At 34.0% G+C, this 21,469-nt stretch overlaps 1 protein-coding gene across 1 annotated transcript; it reads left to right on the top strand.

Moving 5' to 3' along the window:
- Positions 1–590: 590 nt before the first annotated feature.
- LOC132644518 (acetylajmalan esterase-like) lies at positions 591–21,186 on the top strand. Its single transcript, XM_060361108.1, has 8 exons — positions 591–677; positions 9,680–9,823; positions 9,919–10,037; positions 10,358–10,461; positions 19,848–20,057; positions 20,157–20,305; positions 20,398–20,671; positions 20,804–21,186. The coding sequence occupies exons 1-8, from the start codon at positions 591–593 to the stop codon at positions 21,019–21,021; spliced, it is 1,305 nt and encodes a 434-aa protein (XP_060217091.1). The 3' UTR covers positions 21,022–21,186.
- The last annotated feature ends 283 nt before the right edge of the window (positions 21,187–21,469 follow it).

The following is a 21,469-nucleotide window of genomic DNA, read 5'->3' as shown; positions in this document are numbered from 1 at the left end:
TTTACTTTATTTTACTATGGAGCTAATATTTTCCATATTACAAAAGATATTGTTTATGTTAATTTCTCTTTGAATGACATTTCCAAAGTTTATATTAATTTTAATGATTAAAATGGTCAAACTTATACAAAGTTTGATTTAATTTTATTTTCACTAGATTGTGATCAGGTTCATTTTTCTCTTATATTTCTCTCAAAATAATTGCTGAAAATTAAAAATCACTCCATCAATAAGTTTATAATTATCCACATTCATTGCTTAATTAAAAGGGAAAAGATATTTAATTTTATTCCAATACTTAATGTGATTGATTTATATTAAATTTATTACTAAAAACAAAGAGCCTGTTTGGATGGACTTAATCTGTATTCCTCATAATCATTTTCAGACTAAATTCAAGTGAAGATTCTCCTTACATTTCTCTCCTGATTAAAATTTATGGGTATGTCCTTTTTTAATTGAATTGGTTTTTCTTACCAACTTAGTTGTGATTACAATTCCATACACCCTGATCTGTTTTTTAGAGCAATCTATATTAATTGCAAACATGGCTAAATTCATGCCTTCAAAGATAAGAAAACAAGTTAAAAATGAATGTCGTTCGAGTGCTGCTGCTGCTTCCGGTGTCCTGTGTCAGTGGTGGGCTGGTGGCTGTCGATAGTCACGGTGGTGGTTCCGTGAGTATCTCCGTGCAATGTCCCCCTCTGTTTTGAGAGAGAGTGTGCATGCTAGATGCTAGATGGCTTGGGACTATAAGAATCCTTGGAGAATAAGACTCCAAGTACTCAGTTTGAAGAATTAATCATACAAGCTTTTGCACCCCTTTTTTTTTTTAATGTTTGTTTGTTGATCTTTATGTTGCCAATCTATAAAGTTTTGTATCATGTAAACTTTTCATTTAGTAGGATGATTGTTTTTGTCTTTTATTTTCAAATTTCCTATTAAATATTTGTTTTGTAAATTAGAATATTTATGGTCTATTTTTATTTAATCTTATTGTAATTCAATTGTTGTAGAAATAAGCATGGACAATTTTGACACTTTTGCTTTAGCTTTTTTGATATTATACTGTCGTGATCATTTTTTTTTTATATTTACTCTAAGTTCTGTTGTTTAAAATACGTATTGCAAAATACCTAACCATTAGAGTTTTAAACTTGTATGTTTAGACTATTTTCTGAAGAAATTTTTTAGTTGTTGCTAAAGTTATTTTGGTTATCGTTAATATTCGGATATCAGAAAATATTTCGTGAATGATACGATAATAATTAGTAAAGCGTGGATAAATTAATTAGTAAATTTCTAAACTTAAGTTTACTATAGTTGTTTATAACCGCGCAAAGCGCGGCCTACTTCACTAGTTAATACATAAACTCTTTCAGGCAAGGTTACAACAGTTAGTACTTAATTGCTATAATAAATGTTGGGTCTTTTGGAAAAACCGTGCAAGCTTGGTGCAAAGCGGAATGTGTAAAGTAGTACATCTCAATGTCAATTTCTTTCGGAAAAACAGAATAGCTTTTTAATCACAAATGAAGACAAGATCTCTCTTTGGTTCCAAGCAAGAAGATTCTTTTCAGGAGGATACAAGAGTGCTTTTTCTGAAGTCAAGCACGTTTATGGACTAAGCAGCTTGTAAGATTGTATGAATGATTATGAGGTATATTTCGGAAATTGATTTTTTCCCTACTTTGGACAGGTACACAATACCCGGTTCTTATCATATTCAAACCCAACAACAGGCTGGCCAAGTCAAAGTGAAGTAAAGGACTTTCTTACTTTTCATTCATACAAATAAGCCCTAATTATACGTAAGCATTAATTACATTTGAATTCTAACCACGCACAAATTTACACAAGCTCACATTTTATTACTTGATAATAAAAACACTTCAAGAATCAACTCGACTTATTGATAGGGATGGGCAATTGGGTGGAGTTGGGGCAGGGTGGAGCGGGTTAAAACATTTTTTTTCCTTAAAACTCGAAGCAGGTGCGGGTTGAAAGAATCCCGCTTTGTTCATTACTTTAGTTTCTCATTTCTATCTCTCTTGATTCTCAGCGAACTCAGACCTTAACAATTTAAACTAACAGTTTATAAATTTAAGTTTGAATCTTGAAATTTATTTATGCCTCTCAAGTGAAACGGTAGTCGTAGTGATCTTTTTCTGTTAATAAACTTTACAATTCAATTGAGTAAATCCACCTTACCCACTTAACATTTTGAATGAGACAATAAACCCACTTTGATCTTAAATCATGGCTAGAAATGAGGCGGATTATTGCATTTATTTTGAAAATATCAAAAACGACCTTAAATTAATAAGAATTAAAAAAAATGCTACGCGGCTCCACTGCCATCCCTACAGATGATTCATGACAGCATCATAGCCTAGTTCAAATACCATTTTGATTTGGGTAAAGACGTATATATACAGAAGAAATATTTATGAAACGTGACGATAATTTTCTATTTACAGAACATAATATTACAAATCCTATACAAAACGTACTTTAAAAAAAAAAAATATTATAAAATTATACTTTTTATTTTAAAAAAAAAAATTCACTAAAAAATTTATGTACAAAATTTGTATGAAATGTGTATATCTCGCTCAAGGCTTAAAAAGTTCGCTCAAAATTTAGTGTATGAAAACAATATGAAAATGTATGAAATGTGTATATCTCGTTCAAGGCTTAAAAAATCCGCTCAAAATTGTGTGTATGAAACGGTATGAAATTTGTATCTCGCTCAACGCTTAGAATTTCTCGCTCACATTTTCATGTATAAAGTTCATGTTAGATTTCTCTAAAATTAATACAACTACATCAACATTATATACAACTTTGATACAACATTCAAGATTTAAAATAATCTTTCAATTTTTTTGGTATGAAATGTGTATATCTTGCTCAAGGATTAAAAAGTTCGCTCAAATTTTGTGTATGAAAAACGTATAAAATGTGTATATTTCGATCAAGGCTTAAACATTACGCTCAAAATTTTATGTATGTGAATGATATGAAATGTGTATACCTCGCTCAAGACTTAGAATTTCATTCACATTTTTTGTATATAAAGTTCATATTAGGTTTCTGAAAAATTAATACAACTACAACAACATTGTAACAACTTTCACAATATTCGAGGATTAAAGTTTTCGCTCACACTATACATTTCATACATTTTTCATACAGCTTTCATACACAAAAATTTGAGGTAATTTTTTAAGCCTTTGAGCAAGAAAAAATAATATTTTTTAAAAAAATAAATAAAAATTATTTTTTAAAAGAAAGTTTAAAATGTTTTTTAAAAATAATTTAATTTAAAAAAAAATTATTTTCTAAAAAAATAAAAACACAAAAAAATATGAAAATCCATCATGTTTTGTAAATAAGAAAAACTATCTATATATTTTTTAATAAAGAGTCTTAAGTAGGTACCCTATGTCTTTTTTTTTCTTTTTCCAAAGGTCAATTGGCCCAAATGCTTCAACTAAAGCTTCTTTTTTTAATCTTTTCGTTTCAAATTTAGTGGTTTAAAATGTGAACTTTGAAAACCTCAAACAAGTTACATTTTCACCTTTTCTCTTTGAGGGCAAAGATGCAAATATACCCCTTAACTTTATAATTTAGAGCAGGTATACTTCTCGTTACAAAATAGTGTATATATAATTCCGTCTTACAAAATGGTGCAAATATACCCCTACCTTTATAAAATGGTGCAAATATACCTTTTTTTGCTAACATGATTTTTTAAAATCATTTTGGTTATTTTTTAATTAAAAATATGTCACATGACTTTAAAAAAAAGACTACCTATTTTTTTTTTAGTAGACATATTTTTCTAAAGCCACATGGTAATTGTTTTTTTGGTGTGCCTCGTTTGGTTTGTTTAAAAAAATGTCTCGGTGACTTCAAAAAAAAAGTCTACCCATTTTTTTAAACGAACCAGACCCGACCCACTAGGAAACAAAATTACCATGTGGCTTTAGAAAAATATGTCTACTAAAAAATAGGTAGACTTTTTTTAAAAGTCACGTGACATATTTTTAATTAAAAATAACCAAAATGATTTTTAAAAAAACCTTGTTAGCAAAAAGGATATATTTGCACTATTTTGTAATGGCAGAGTTATATTTGCACTATTTCATAACGACAGGAGTATATATACATCACTTTTGTAACGAAGAATATATCTGTTTTAAATCGTAAAGTTGAGGGGTATATTTGTACCTTTGCCCTTTCTTTATTTAAAAATATTTTTGCGGCCAGGAAAGAAACGAAAAACCTTTTTGCGCGCTTTTTGATTTTTGTTTCAATTACTCCTCTATAATGGTACTGCTCCTTACGAAGCCTTTGTTTCTTTATTAGTTTTTTTCAATCACATGGAAATTAAGGTTTCAATTAATTTATTTAACATGTTTAGAAAAGATTACGTGTGATTGGACTGTTCATTCTCCACATGGTAGGCCTATAACGCTGTGTCACGTGCTATGTGAATTCTACATAACCAAAAACAACATTATTTTTTGTTTCAAAAGCAACAGTAAGTCATTAACAATAATAATTTAAAAGGGTCATATAAAGTTCTTGATCCACTTCAGTAAATAGCCCGAAAATATACATGAAAATTGTGTTGTTATGGCTGGGTTCCGATAATGCGCTAATATTGTCGTGCAAGCCATCCGACAATATTATAATTTTTAATGATTTAAAATACAACTTATAACACTAGAAAATCTAATAGATTATTTATAAGATAGTCCGGAACCAAATAACCCACTAAAGAGGAAGTGAATCAAAATACCCCAGGAAAAAAATTGATACAAAAATACTTTTAACGCAGTATTTTGCTGCGTAAAAGGACCTAACCGTAATGACACTATTAAGTCCTTTAGCACAATAAACTATGGCGTTAAAGAACCTCCTTTTTTTTTTTTTTGGTTAAACTCTCTTTCTTTTACATTTTCACACTTTTTTAACGTACTTTAGCCATAGATTAATCATACTTCGAGCCTCCGGAACTTCAATATTTTATATAGAACCCTACTTATTTTTGTGCTATTAATAAGGTAGGTTCAATATATCAAGAATACGCAAAACTTTGGATTGTCGTATTAATAGTTGAAAAGTGCTCGAAGTAAGTTTTTGTTTGAAGACAAGGTTTTTGTTTGAAGACTTGTTCTCATTAGCTTTAAGTTATTTATGTAGGGTTTCGTGTTATTTTTAAATTAATGCGTAACTTTATTTCGAATATGTCACGATTTTTTTTATTATCAATTTAGGATGTCACTATAAATGATAATAAAGACTAAGATAATATTTATAAATATAAATAGATATGCAAAAAATATATAATATTTACTTAAACTGTACAACTTAGTTGTATATACATTATATATACGCTATCGTTGATGCGTCCCACATGTGGTATGCCTCAGACTATCCTTAGGCCTAAGGCTCATACCATCCCCACTGTCCTCGCCATCGTCTCTATCTCCCTTTTTTCTCTTAATAAGAGGATGCTCTAAGTCATGATCATCCCTCGCCCTTGTGCCCTTCTGCATAACGTAGCCCTTCTGCATAATGTCCTTCTTCTTGAGATCTAATCCCGTTGTTACGCTCGAAATCTCAGGCTGATCTGGTTCTGAAGACGAGACCTTATCCTCGTCGAGAGATGCCACCGCAGGCGCCGAAGGATGAGCCTGAAAAATATATAAAAATTAGTACCAATACTTATTTATATTGAATACATTAACGTTTGTTAAATAATCAAATCTGTGTATCGACGGGTGCCTCAGCAGGCTCATAAGTGGGCTCCTGAGATAGGTCTGGTGCAGAATAAGTAATCTTATGAATGAGATGCTGAGAGGCTGAAGCTGGAGCGGCGTGCTGTCTGAGATCTAAATAAAGGTAAAAAAAAAAAAAAAGTAATATTCATCTTATATTGAATAAAAGTAAGTTTTACTAAAAATCTTACTTGTGGCTCGACAGTCTCATGAGAAGACACCTATGGCTCGACAGTCTCATGAGAAGATACCTATGGCTCGGCAAGCCCATGAGAAAGCGCCTGAGTAGGTCGCTTTGGTGGACCCACTAGCGCCAAATCCTAAAATATGAAAAATTACAAAACAATAAGTAACATATATATATTTGAAATAAATATTTTAATGTGTTAAATAAGTATTTTAAATACTAACCGGGATTAAAAAGTCATCGAACTCAAGAATTTTGGGACCGTCTAAATTTCTCACTGGCTGCTCATCCTCTAATGATGCGCGAAGAGCTACCCACTCGAAGTCATCACGTTCCTCGATGTACGCATTCTGGTTCGGCTAAGATGAAGACTCAGGTATCTCCACAAATAAGCGCACCGGCATAAACGTAGATGAAGGTCCAGTTGGAATGGGAGCGGCCTCAGCTAGCTCATCAACCAGCTGGTGTCCTCTACCACCATGTCCTCTAGTAGCACCGCATCCTTTACCAGCATCACCTCTTCTACCATCACCGCGTCTTCAAGTAGCACTATGTCCTCTTTCTCGCACCGCTTGATACTCACTCTATGGAACTGGATCATCCATGTGTCAAATCTCTCCTGCCTGCCCGATACCGTCCTCAAATATTCGTACTATCTTCGCAGCAAGCCCCGCAACTTCGGGGTTAGACATATGCTCTAACCTCAATACCCGCACTCGTTCTACGGTCACCAGGTGAATTTGTGTTCAACAGTAAAAAATAATTATTTTTAAAATGTAATAATTAATACAATTAAATAAATCTAAATGTGATAAATTTACCAACACCTCGTACTGCCCCGCGAGTGTTGCGTATCCTACATCCCTTACGGGACATAAAGTTGGGTTGCCAATCAATCGGCTTGTGATCCCATGATACCAGTGTAGGTAATCCATGATGGGAGTCGCATGACCGACCTCTGCTGAAGTCTTTAACCTGTCCTACCAATGCTGGAGCTGGACATCGATGAAAGTAAAAAATGCATCATCGATGGCTGCTCGATCGCCTCGCTAGTAGTGTTGGAGCTCATAAAGAACGTCGGGGGTAATATTATGTGTATGCTCAAACTGTCGTAAAACGCGCTCGTCGGGCATGTGGTTCTCAACGATGTCTAGTTTTATCAATGGACACCGCGACCTCTACACAGCCTGACCAGCCCTGCAAAAAGCTGGTAATACATCCAAAATAGTAGCGTATGGCGTCCATATAAATAGTTGCATGAAATATAGATACAAATTAGTGATCACCAAGTAGAAAAGTCATTTAATTAAATTAATAGTGTAAAGTTAAATAGGTTTACCACATTGTCCGTCATCCGATCAAGCTGGTCCGGGAATGGATGAATACTGTGGTGCATATCTACATCCTGGTCAAACCCTGCCGTCCACCTCCTCGCATAGGGCATGACATTACCGAGGTGATGCCTAGGTACGGGCTGAAAAAGCAGCATTCTCTCTCATGCCTATAACTGAAAGCGATATTAGAAAATGCGATTTTTTAATCGTTGTTTCAAGATGTTTGTTTACATTAAAGGAACACACATTTAAAATATTACCTGGAGAAGAGAAAAAAATCCACACACATCGCTGATATGGCCAATAGACGCTCGACATAGGTATCGGTAGAGATACGCCAAAACAGCACCGCCCCAGCTGTAGTCTCCCCAGTGGTCCAGATGCTCCAAGAAGATCAAATTTCGTAAGCTGACATAGACACCCAATGTGTTCGGGAACAAGATGTCCCCGAATATAATGAGCGGATCCAAATGGGCATGACGATCAACAACGCCCTGAGGAGTGCCATCGTAAATAGGAGGCTCTGCGAGCAAATAAGTGCAGAGTGCACTAATCTGCACCCGACTTTATCCCGAGATATGGATTGCGGGACCAGACACGAAGTGGGTAGGCCTAGTCAATTCTGACACCCATGTCCTACCAGGAGGAGGCTCATACCGACTGTATAATGGCTCTTCATTTACCCGTAATCCAAACAAGACCTCCACATCCTGAAGTGTGATCTTGGCTCCACCAGTGCGTAGATGGAAGGTATGTGTCTCCGGCCTCCACCACTCAACTATGGCTGCAATGAGCTCCCAATCATACCGTACCCGACCAACGGACACGCAACAATAGATACCACCCCGAAATTATATGTCTAAGACGGCAGGGTGTGGGGCGCTCGCGTAAAAGAGCCCACACTCTCTGCAGCCTATGGGGACAGAGCCTAGTCCCTCTTATCCCTATAACACCAGTCCATAATAACTCGACCTATGGTTGTCTTGCAAAAAAAGTACTAATCTGTCATGGGCCACGGGTGAACATCGGGCCCCGGGTGATAATCAGGTTCTAGGTGATCATCGGGCCCCGGGTGAACATTGGGATCCATGAAAGTTTCGTGTCTGTAGAAACTAAATTATTCATTATTCTTGAAATGAAAGTGAAATTATATTAACTAATTAATCATTTATAGGGAATATGTGAATTATGATGAATATGTTGTATTATATTTTGTGAATAATTATATCTAATTATAATTATTCTCCTACTACAATTAAAGAATAACGAACTAATTTATTTAACAATTAACATGAGATAAACAAATAATTAACATGGGATAAACAATTTCATAAATAAATAAATTAACAATGCCGTAAGTAACAAATAATAGGAGATTACTATATTATCTCTAATTAAACAATTAATAAATATTTAACAAATTAATAATTCATAAATAATTAACAAAATAACAATTCATAATCAACAATTGACAACTAATAAATTAACTATGACATAATTAACAAATAATAGTAGATTGCTTTATTTTTTCTAATTAAAAAATTCATAAACAGTTAACAAATTAACAAATTAACAATTCATAATCGATTAACAAATTAACAAATAATAAATTAACAAAAAAAAAATTAAAACAGTAGCAAAACCGCTACTGCCCAACAACCAAGAAAAATGTTTTTTCGAAATTCACGACTATAAAATGTTAAACATTCTTAGGAATATAATGTATTTAGCAGAATAATAAAAAAAGTTCATAGTAGAATGCCTTTATCAAAGCTTCTTGTAGGGTTGTTTTAATCGAGTTGTACGCTGTTTTTTTTTTTCAAAATTCGACCTCAGAATCTTGTTCCTTGACTTGAATATACCGAGAATCTAAACCTTTCAAAGGAAATTTGAATAGAAAATAACGTTTTTTGGAAGTGGGCCCAACCTTTTTTCTCTCCTTCAATGACGGACAATTTTTTTTAAGTGTTTGGTGAGAGGAGGGCGGGGGGGGACCAGTGGTGGAACCCGATGGTTTTATGTTGGGGTCCTATAGCGCAGTATTTTACTGCACTAAAGGAGAGAAGGGATATCCTTTAGCGCAGTAAAATATTGTGCTAAAGGACTAAACCGGGCCATTACGGTTAAGTCCTTTAACGCAGTATTTTACTGCTTTAAAGGTACTTTTGTACCCCTTATTTCTGGGGTACTTTGGTTCAAGACTTTTTTTTTTTTAGTCATTCTGGTTCTGGACTCTTTACAAGACAACAGAGAAATTGACTGTTTAAACGTGTATCAAGCAATACTTTTAAATTGTTAGCGTGATAACTCAAGGAAATCTAGTTAGCTGGCATTTAGATATATACACACAAATATTAATAATCCAGATTGCATTATATATAGTGGTACATTTAGTGGTTATAAAGCTCAAGTTTCGGTTCCTATTTTCATTTTTCACAAATCGGGTAATGGTGGTTATAAGAATGCTGCTTGATCTCTTACTAGTTATTTCTATGACGGTCATCTTACCTGTCTCCTACACTACGCTCTCAACTGGATCAATCGCTTTGTCCTGATTTATTGAACATGTGCCATGTGGAAAAGTTTGGTTACTCTTCAACAGAAGGGCGATGCTCAAGAATTACTAAAGCTTCAAAAACCAAGATTGATGAAATGCAAATTTGATAAAATATATCAGTTTGGTGACTCACTTTCTGATACTGGCAATTGCATCAGAGAGATGTAACAAGAGGATTGCTCTTGTTACTTGGGGAAGAAATTAAGATAAGAGAGAAGAAAGAAGAAGGAAGAATGGAGATATTTTCTATTTCATAATCCCATCAGTAGCAGTACAACGGGTATAATATACCCTGTCATTAGTACAGATACTCAGACACCTGTCCTATTCCTAACATAATGACGGACTTAATTGCAAAACATAAAATATAACTTCTAGGACCTCATTAATAATAATTGAAAATACAACTCTAAATGAAAAAGGACTAAAACTGAAGCTGGAAATTCTTAACTAACTTGTCACAATTACATTTGTGACAAGAGAATATTTGTGGAGCTCATACTGAATGGAAAAGACTTCCTTATGGAATGAACTTTTCCCAGAATGCAACCGAACGTTGTTCTGATGGCATGCTCATAATTGATTTCATAGGTATGTACAAAACTTCAAAAACAGACATATCTGCTCGTGAAAGAGCATGACTTTTAATGAAATGTCATCTCAGAAGGTATATAACTATAATGATTCTCGGAAGTTATTTTGAAATATACTAGTGTTTTATTGAATTCTGAAGGAAATTGCTCATAACCCCCTAACGAATACGGGCAATATCTCTAACAATCTCTTCTAGGGCTGTACAGGGCAAACCGATAAACCGCACCAAACCGACAAACCGAACCAAACCGGAAAAAAACCCGACTAGTGGTTTGGTTCAATTTGGTTTGGTGTTTGAAAAAAAAAAACCCGACCATTATAGGGTTGGTTTGGTTTTAACTAAAAAAAGTCAAACCGAACCCAAACCAACCCGATTATAGATATACTACTTTTAAATTATGTTATGCATAAAAATATTTATTAAAATGTAATTTATAAATATTTTTTAAAATTTTTTCATAATTTTTGTTGTCTTTCTTACATTTAGATTTGGATTTAAGAAGCCCATCTAAATAATATACAAAAAAAAAAAAGCCCATAAGGAAATGAACACCACAAGTTCACAAGTCCAAAAGACCAAAACAATTTAGCCCCAATTCGGCTACAGAAACAAAACCTTCTCCCAATACTAGGTCTAGCACACAAAACTGCAAATACTTTCTCCTTTTCTTATTTCAGATCCCTTTCTCCTTTTCTCTTTTGCTTTCCTCTCCCTTTCTCCTTTTCACTTTTGCCTTCCTCTCAAATCAAAGAAATAATATGACACTCGGTAGCTTGTGATCTTAATTCTTAGCCATCGTTCGCCTTTTCTCATTTCAGATCCTTTTCTCATTTCAGATTAATCACAGAGCACTCGGATCTTATGATCTTAGGCTACAGGCTACAAGACTCAACTTTACACTGTAACCCTTTTGTTTTTCCTAATTAGCTTTAACGTTTTACAAATTTATTTATATTGCTATCAATTTGTTGATTTGTTACAAATTACAACTTTTTTATTATATACAGAAGTTGTCTTTCGCGATGGAAGCGACAACTTCTGGAACTAAATCGCTAGTGATTGGCAACAACCCTCCGATTGTGCCAACAGAATCTCAACAACAACAAGGTAAGAACATTCCTCCTCATCGACGCACTCCTCCTAAAAAGCAAAAAAGAACAACTCCTAAAGAACCTTCTAAATCTGGGAATAGTGGTAGAGAGACTTCCGAGATTTGGGATCACTTCTCCAAATTTAAAGCTAAAGGAGGTAAAATTAGGGCGAAATGCAATTACCGTCCAAAAACGTTTGCTACCGAAAGCAAGAATGGGACTACTACATTATGGTCACATCTAACTGTTAAATGTCACAAATCTCCCTTAGAATCGTTGATAAGAGACAAACAACAATAAAACCTATTAAAGAAGGGTGGACAGAAGGTTTTTCGGGTTCTAATGAAAGGGTAGTGTATAATGCGAATGAAATTAGGAGGGCCATTGCGGAATTTGTAATTATTGATGAGCAGCCATTTAGAGTTGTAGAGGGAGAAGGCTTTAGGAAATTGATGGCTAAAGCCTTACCAAATTTTGAACTACCTTCTCGTGTTACTGTTGCAAGGCATTGCTTGAGGATTTATCAAGAAGAGAAAGATAATCTTAAATATCTTATCAAGGACCAACGTGTTTGCCTTACTAGTGACACGTGGACATCACTCCAAAATTTGAGTTATATGGTTGTCACCGCACATTGGATTGATGACCGATGGAACATAAAAAAGAAAATTCTGAACTTTTTTCCAACACCAGATCACAAAGGCGAGACTATTGCTAAGGGAATTGAGGAATGCTTATTGGGTTGGGGCATTGATAACTTGTTTACAGTAACCTTAGACAATTCGACTGCCAATGATGCTGCCATTAAGCATTTGAAGGTGCTAATGGATGATTGGAATGGGGTAATACTTGGAAATGAATTTTTACATGTTAGGTGTAGTGCTCACATATTGAACTTGATTGTAAAAGAAGGGTTAGATGAACAAATTGAACCCATTTATCGTGTAAGGAATGCGGTAAAATATGTTAGATCTTCTCCTTCAAGGTTTGCTTTTTTTAAGTCATTTGTTGAAAAAACTAAGATAGACACTCATGGTCTTGTGAGTCTTGATGTTGAAACTAGATGGAACTCGACATATACAATGTTAGATACAGCTATTGTTGACACCCAATTTTGTCCCGCCTCTCCTCCGAAATACCTATTTAGGCTTCTAATATTTTTGGAAAATTAATATATATATATATATATATATATATATATATATATATATATATATATATATATATTATATCTTACTATAATTACTAGCCTCTTATCAATACCCACGTTTTATTATTCTATTATTATTATTATTATTATTATTATTATTATTATTATTATTGTTATTATTATTATTATAATTCACAATTTTATCATTCCGGCGTTTTTGCCAGCTTACGCACACGCATCGCATTTATATTTGCATAATTAAAAATAGTGTTTATTTACTGTGGATTTTCGAAATATTATTGCACGGCTATTACAACGCCATTTCTTATCTGAGCACTAGTAATTGCATATTTTATATTTAGTAATATTTTAACACAAGTTATTTAAATAGGTCTTTTATTTAAATGTAGTAGCCCAAATCAATCCATACTATTTTCGGACCAATTCATAAATCAGTCCACATTTTAATTTACTTGGCATCATTTTAATTTACCAGCCCAACTTAATTCATCCCAGCCCAAATAATTAACCAACATTTTGGACCAGCCCTTTCTTTTAATTTGGCCCAGCCCATTACCCAAGTTACCCGACCCGGTCCATACCCATCCCCTTATATTTTTTCAACCCTAATCTCTTTCTCCTTCTCCTTCACCCGCCGCGCACCCCTTTCTCCTTTCTCCCTTCTTCGATCCCTTCTCTCTTTCCCTCGTATCTCCTCTCCACGCCACTGCCACTCCACTCACCCTGTCCCCCCACGCCTGTCCCCCCATGCTTCTGTTCTCTCCATCTCCATTTGTCCCCGCTCCTCTCTTCCTTTATTCAGCGACAAAAACCAAACAAAAAAAAAACTATAAAGAGTGGTTCAGTTGAATCGTTAAAAGGAGGATTTTTGGAATTCAGGAAAACCCCCACCCTTTTCCTTTCAACATACGAGATTTGAAACCCGGAAAACCCCTTACTTAAATCAGATCGAAAACCCAAAAGAAAAAAGAAGTTCTAGGGACCCTAAATCCTTAAGAAATAAGGGATTTCTTGGAGTCATGAAATTCCCCAAAGCTAGGTCTTCTTTTCAGTCGCGAAAATCCTCAAAATATTGAGTTCTTCAGCCGCGGAATTTGTTTTGTTTTTTTTTAGCAATCATAGTATCGATTAATATCGATTAAAGTATAAGACGTTTTTTTTTTTTTGCTGCTTCGAATTCGAGTATCTAAAAATTCGGGATTTTAGTATTTCGAAGTATATTTGAAGTGTTCGAGGTTAGATCGAAACCTTCGCCTCGCTTCGCTGCATCCGAAGAAGGCAATCTTCCATCCCTTCTCTCTGTTTTACGTTCGTTGTTGGCCCTGTGGTATTTTGGTTTATTATCTCGTGATTCAAACATGTCAGTTTAGTTTTCGTTTTCGTAGTTAAAATGCTTGAATGTTCATGTTTTGATGTGATTTAATTTCCAGGCTGTTAGCTAGTTAAATCTGTCTATTCATGCTTTAACTCAGCATCAGATAATTCTAGTCTTATTATCATGATTGTATTCGTATGTAGTTCATGTGAGTACACTGAATGCTCAGGCCTTTGTATAAATGAAATACAAATACCTTTTAGTTCTCTTATCCTTCCCTCTGAAAATAATGTAGCTGTGAGATTGAATATTTTGTCGAAAGTCCATAGTAACGGATCGAATATTTCTCATTCAGAAATAAGAAGCATCATTGTTTTTTGATAACTTATCTGTATATGGCTGGAACTGTCCCCCTAGTAGTATGTATTTATTCTTTTAGTTGCCTCTGTTCTTGGTAATGTCTTATGTGCTATCATAGCTTAAAAATATTCCTAGACAAGCATGAGTTTGACTATTGGTTCAACTGTGATCAGGCATATTCCTTTAAACCCAGGGTGTTACAAATTTATGTCAAATATGTGTTGTGTTCATAAATATATGCTTTCCCTGTTATGAGGTGGTTGAGTGCCCATTTCGCAATAACTCTAGGTGGTTTCGAATCTGCTAAATGGGAAAGTGGTTTAAGTTTTGTCTTTCATTTGCTTAATACATGGTTTTAAGTCGAGCTAATAACTGTTAAGCATATGTCGAATGAGTTTTATCTAATCATGAGCATATCTATAAGGTGATTAGTTTGAACACTAACTGATCATATGTTGGTTTAAATGTTTGCTAGCTCATTTGGATATTCAGTATGGTTCAATGTAATCATGGTCAGTTGTAGTTTTTTGTTAGTTGTATCTGATCATGCATTATCTCGCTATTAGTTCAGTTGCTGGAATGGTTAATATCAATCTGCCATTTAATATGTTTAGCTTGTTTGTCTTAGCTTAATTATCAGATTAGTCTTGTTGTGTTTCCTAGTTTAATCTGAGTTTTTCTTTTTGCTTCATAATTGAGCGATGTGTACAGATCAGTGCATTTGTTTGTACAGTTCGGTTTAGCCTAGATCTATCTATGCCTAATTTAGCTAGTTTGCGAGTCTGTTCAGATTTCCTCCTTATTTAGTGTGATTGGTAGCTTGGTTGAGCATGTGTAGTCACTTATCCATAATCTGTTCTGTTGCTAGGAAATATTTGCTGGCATTACTTTGAATTCATGAGACTATCCCAGTGGTCCAAATAGCATTTGCAGTCATGTAAAAGTGTTAGGATCTGAATGTTAACGTTAATATATGGCTATGTACCTTTATTTGGTTAGATATTTTTTTTTTTATTAACTCACATTTGAGCATGATCCCTATAGAACTTTAGGAATAATTATTGTATCAAGGGAAAAGGTTTGGCCCATCAAATGGAAAAGAAAAGAGCTCTAGGACTTATCTAAAAAGTTGAACATATACAGGACGCATGTTAGGCTATCAAAAAGGAGAAAGTATACATAGGATATATCTAAGTATACACAGCATATACATAATTTGTTTTTGAATGCATATTCTGTGCGTTTGATCTTATTCATTCGATTATTTGTCTAATCCTTTCTCCTTTCATTTTTGCATGAATACCGCATACGAATCCGAGGGATTCATCTCTCCGCATTCGATGTTGGGCCAAAGCCCAACGAAACAACATTTTTCTTTCGTTCCAACCCTGTCCGTAGCCCATTCTAAAGGATAAGAGCAGTTCTGGGCTGAAGCCCAGTAGCCCATAAATTACAGCAGGCCAATCCACAGCAATACCAAAAAGACTGCTAGGCCGAAGCCCAACAGCCGAGAGATCCAACAGCCCCCCAAAATGGGCTGGGTCCATTTAATCTGCACTTTCTTATTTCATTATCACTTGATGTGTATTATGTGACTAACTTTTTATTGTTGTTCTATTTTTAGTTAGATGAATTCGGGAAAATTAGTGGCTTAGTTTAGTATAATGGGTAGTCAGTTAAAGAGGACTAACAATTAATTCTACAAGTTATTCTTTTCTTTTCATGTTAAAACTATTTACAAAAAATCTAATATTTATTTGGAATAATTGATTTGCAAAATGTCATGACTATATATTTTTAGTAAAAGAAATCATATCTTGCTTCTTGTTATCTTAATTTCAAAATACCATTAATACGCAAAATACAAATTCGAGCACATTTCATAAATAAAGAAAACTCTTTTCGTTTTGAATCCTATTTATAAACTTAGATTTTTCTACATTGCTATGATCAGATAATACGATTTATTCAAAGTTCAAACTGCTAAATCTCTTCTCAACAGCTATTGTTTACGGGCAAATTATCATATTTTATATAAATCTTATATTAAACAGCATTTTATTTTAAAGTTTAGCCACATTCTTTATCCTAACAATGCTTATAAGTTTTTTTTTTTATTTCATGCAAATTATCACATTTCCTATAAATCTTATTAAATATTATCTTTTATTTAAGGCTTCATCAATATTTTCAAGTCCTATTTAAATTTTTAAATCTTCTCTTACACACGTTACTATGTTTTTCTACGAGTATTATTTTATACATTACCATTATACTTTCGTCTAAAAATCTTAACAAGATTCATAAATCGTATTTTTGAAAAATGGCATTCAAAGTCTCTATTATATAGATTATTATATTTTCTGTAAATCTTATTTTTTACTAACATTATTTTCTTTTAAAACTCTAGCAAATATCAAAAAATCATTTTTTCTAAATTTTAAGCATTTTTATTTAACTTAATTAATTAACCTAAGTTGGTCGGATAACCGTAAGTTAACGGATTCTAAAGGATGCCTAACCCCTTCCCTTTAGGATAGTATAGAGCCCTTACCTAGAATCACACTGGTTAAGCAGACTATTAATTGAGGTTTAGTTTTAACTTTGCCTTAGTTAACATCTAGGTGTCCTAATTCACCGTTAAATTAATTAGGTGGCGACTCCTTAAAACAAAATAAATAGGAATCACCAATATGTCATACTCCCTAAATATACCCGGTTAAAATAGGGTATAACAGCTATAAAATTTGAAAAAGTCTTTACAAGAATGTATCTGGATGACCATAAATACCAAAAGTATTGTCGAGAAATAAGTGCATTAAGAGGAAATCCATCAGCAAATGACTGGAAGAATGTGAGAGCTTTTGTCAAATTTCTTGATCTTTTCTACCAGACCACTTTAAAATTTTCAGGGACTTTGTATGTTACTTCCAACTGTTTCTTCCGTGAATTTTTTACTCTTCGAAGTTCTATTAAAAAGTATTCTACATGCGAAGATCTTATTTTGGTTGATATGGCAGACAGGATGAAAAGTAAATTTGAGAAGTATTGGGGAAATTTTGAGAATATGAATATGTTATTGATTGTTGATATTGTGTTAGATCCCAGATATAAGATGAAGTATGTAAACTTCACTCTTTCCAAAGCATATGGTCCTTTGTTGGGAAGATTAAAGTCGGAAGATGTGGCAAGTGTTTTAACGCGTTTGTATGATTCTTACAATAACTCTGTCATTGATGCTTCTTCTAATGACAATATTGGAGGTGATACTAGCATGAGTGAAACCGATGATTTGTTGGAATCTGAATGGGAGAAACATTTGGCAAACGAGGGAAATATTGCAAAAAAAAACTGATCTTCAGATATACTTGATGGATGATGTGGTGAAGAATAAAGATTTTGATATCTTGTCTTGGTGGAAAGTTTCGCCTAGTAAATATCCAGTTGTTTCAAAAATTGCGAGAGATGTTCTTTCTATTCCTATTTCTACTGTTGCATCTGAGTCGGCATTTAGTACAGGTGGTCGAATTCTTGATTCTTACCGGAGTTCTTTATCGCCAAAAACAGTAGAAGCTCTAATTTGTACTCAACAATGGCTACGATCACCTTCTAAAGAATACAATTTTCACGACAGTTTGGAAGAAGTCCAGAACATTGAGCAAGTTGATAAAGGTATTGTCAAATAGCATCTGATGAATATTTGCATGCATGACCCTATTTTTTTGTCCTGCTCATGTCCTGATGGTACTTATGAACTGCAGCAGTCAGCAGATATGCAATTCTGCTTTGGCTTCCTTCTTCCATACAGAAACTGAATTGTACCAATAGTCCAATGCCATATAATATTTGTTTAAAAAGTGGATATTTGAGAAAATCAGCTGCAGGCCTACAGTAGTAGCAGAAGCAAAAAAATATTTGGAATCTATGCCTAAATGCATATATGGTTTCTTTTACTTATTTCTCAAAGAGTTGTTGGTTTTCTTTAATGAATGGAGAAAGAAATCATGGACATATAGCATTGATTAGCCAGTTTTCTTTTACTTATTAATTTATTCTTTTTTCTTGCAGAGTATGGAGACTCACCTTTGAGCATTGATTAGCCAGTTTCGTTCACGATGCACTATCTGTGTGAGAATTGGTATGTTAATTACACAGTGTATATTTCGTGTATATCAATAATTTGTCACCACTGTACTCTGCAGCTGCAAACCTCTTGGATTTCTGCACTTATTTCTCTGCTGTGTTTTACTGTTATTGTTTTCTAGCTGGTGCAATTGTTTTCTCTGCTGGTTTTACTGATATTGTTTTCTGCAGGTATAAGTGCAAAAATCCAAGAGGTTTGCACTGCTTTTTCTAGCTGTCAAAATATTGAATCTGCTGTTCTTATGAGTTATGACCTTTGTTTTCATGTTATCCGTGGTTCATGCTTTGAGTTTCTTTGGTAACTGAGACTTGCAGAACTAGGACCAAAAGACATAGTACTCAAGGTTGCAGTAGACAATTTGCTTCCCTTTTGTTTTTTAATATTTGATACTTAATAGCATAAAAGGCTGGAGTTGTGGGGACTCTCATATATTTTAATGTTAGTATTTCCAATCAGAGGTAGTAACTTATACGATGAAAAAGAAAACTTTAGATAAATCAATTATTAATGTTTTTGCACTGCCATATCCTTTTTCTAGCTGGTGTAAACAGCAGTACTTGCTCAATCAAGCTACAGTGATTCCTTTCAGTTGCTGACTGTTGTATGTATCTTGCAGGCTGCAGCCTTTGTTTATTTTTGCCCAGTTGTTGTAGTATATTGCACTGATTTAGATTTTTGCCCAATCTTCAAGCTGCAGTGATTTGGATTTTTGCCCAATCTTCAAGCTGCAGTGATTCCTTTCAGTTGCTGTAGTATATTGCACTGATTTGGATTTTTGTTTTTGCTACATCTGACATTTTATGACCATTTGACATTTTAGTTATATTATAAAGTTAAAACTTCAAACAGTGTTTTGCCTCCATCTTATATGTTGATATTTTGTACTAGAACTCACTGTTGTGTACTTTTCATTAGATACTATGAAAAACCCGAAAAAACCCGAAAAACCCGAGAAAAATTGATATCGAAAAACCCGACTTTTATTGGTTTGGTTTGGTTTATAGATTTAATTACCCGACACAAATGGTTTGGTTTGGTTTGTAAAAAATCCGAACCAACCCGGTTCATGTACACCTCTAATCTCTTCAATTCCGTTGTCCTGTTTTTTCTAAGAATGTGTTGCAATTTTCTTGGCCAATTTATGTTGACTAGTACAGTTGCTAGCTTGTAATATAATTGAAGTGGGAAGGTCGGGTCTGACCTTTGAAGGTTACTTTAGCACTTTATTTTATTACATTTACTAGTACTAGTTTATTTGAATTTCTAAATTAATTTTGAATAAATTCTTTTGTTTGTGACAGCACTGGAATCTGGTCTTCCTCTCCTAAATCCGTACAAGCGTCAAAATGCAAATTTTAGACATGATGCGAATTTTGCAGTAGCAGGAGCTACTGCTTTACCAACTGAAATCATGGCAGAGAATAAGATTGTTAATTCAGCATTAACCAACAGTTCATTAAGTGTGCAACTTGATTGGATGTTTTCCCATTTTGACACCAACTGCTCCCCTGGTAATTACTTAATTTGTTAAATACCTCCAACTTAGGTCTCTAACTGTTAACTAATTAACGGCGAGTCGAATTGATATTTTTCTGGTTCTTGCTTGCTAGATTGCCAAGAAAAATTGAAGAAGTCACTTTTCCTAGTTGGAGAAATCGGAGGAAATGAATTCAATTATGGCTTTTCGCAAGGTAAAACCATGAACGAGTTGCGAAGACTGGTGCCAGAAGTTGTTCAGACCATCATTCATGGTGTTAGAGTGAGTTTGGATTTTAACTGCCGATAAAATTTCTCATACGTTTCTATTTATCTAAATCTGTTTCCTAATGATCAATTACCTTTTTTTTTTAGAGAGTCATTGATCTTGGGGCTACTCGAATTGTAATTCCAGGCAATTTCACAACTGGTTGTGTCCCAGCTCTCCTAACACAATTCATGACTGAAAACTCAACTGCATACGAGGAGTACCATTGCTTGAAAGACTCGAATAAATTGGCAATCTTCTACAATCATCATTTGCAACAAGCCATTGATGAGCTGAAGAAAGAGTATCCAAACACTATACTCATTTATGGTGACTACTACAATGCCTATTTATGGCTTCTACAAAATACCGTGAGCATTGGTAAGTAAAAATATCATTTCTTTTTCGTGTATTTTCAGGCAAATTACTACACACACACACACACACAAAAATAGAAAAAGCGAAGAAAGCAATATACATTTACGAACTTTCTTGATTGAAATACATTTTCAGGATTCGACAAAAACTCTTTGCAGAAAGCATGTTGTGGAATAGGAGAGGACTTTAATTATGACATACATAAAAAATGTGGATCTCTAGGAGTTCAACTGTGTGCTGACCCTAGTACTCACATCAGTTGGGATGGAGTTCATTTGACACAAAAAGCATACAGTTGGTTGGCAAGATGGTTAATTCATGACATGTTACCCCAATTGAACTATCATGTTTAAGTTCAGACTTTTAATTTCTTTTGATTATTTTTGTGTTTCATAATTTTTAGGGGTTCATGTCCAAAGTTCAGACGCAAGTAGAAATCAAAGTTCAGTTTTTTTCTTCCATTTTGTAATTACACAGCCTAACAATTAGGCAATTTTTTCAAACACAACCATGTACTTGTCAGCGACTATGAGGAATTGCTTTTGAAACAAAGTTATCTCTTAGAACGTGTGTGTAAACTTGTATTATATATTGATGGTGGTGCTGAGATGAGGAAATAAGCTGATCAGTGATCAGATTCAGTGGGTCTTGGCTCCACCTAATAATCTCATAGAAGTATTTAAGGCCTCTTTTTTTGGCGGAAGGAAATTTTACTGCGGTTTCCATGATGGCCAATTGGCCACTAATCCAAAATTATGCGGCTAGGAAAGGGAAGAAATTCGTTTTCCATGTTTTTTTTTT

Source organism: Lycium barbarum, chromosome 6, assembly GCF_019175385.1.
Source record: "Lycium barbarum isolate Lr01 chromosome 6, ASM1917538v2, whole genome shotgun sequence".
Taxonomy (NCBI): Eukaryota; Viridiplantae; Streptophyta; class Magnoliopsida; order Solanales; family Solanaceae; genus Lycium; species Lycium barbarum.
The sequence above is the reverse complement of the archived record's forward strand: the minus strand, read 5'-3'. Positions and strand labels throughout refer to the sequence as shown.

Excerpts from the sequence above, each read along its gene's own strand:
- LOC132644518 (XM_060361108.1), top strand. The coding sequence starts at position 591 with ATGAATGTCGTTCGAGTGCTGCTGCTGCTTCCGGTGTCCTGTGTCAGT. Across the intron at positions 20,306-20,397 it reads CCATCATTCATGGTGTTAGA|AGAGTCATTGATCTTGGGGC; the intron begins GTGAGTTTGGAT and ends TTTTTTTTTTAG. Across the intron at positions 20,672-20,803 it reads ACAAAATACCGTGAGCATTG|GATTCGACAAAAACTCTTTG; the intron begins GTAAGTAAAAAT and ends ATACATTTTCAG.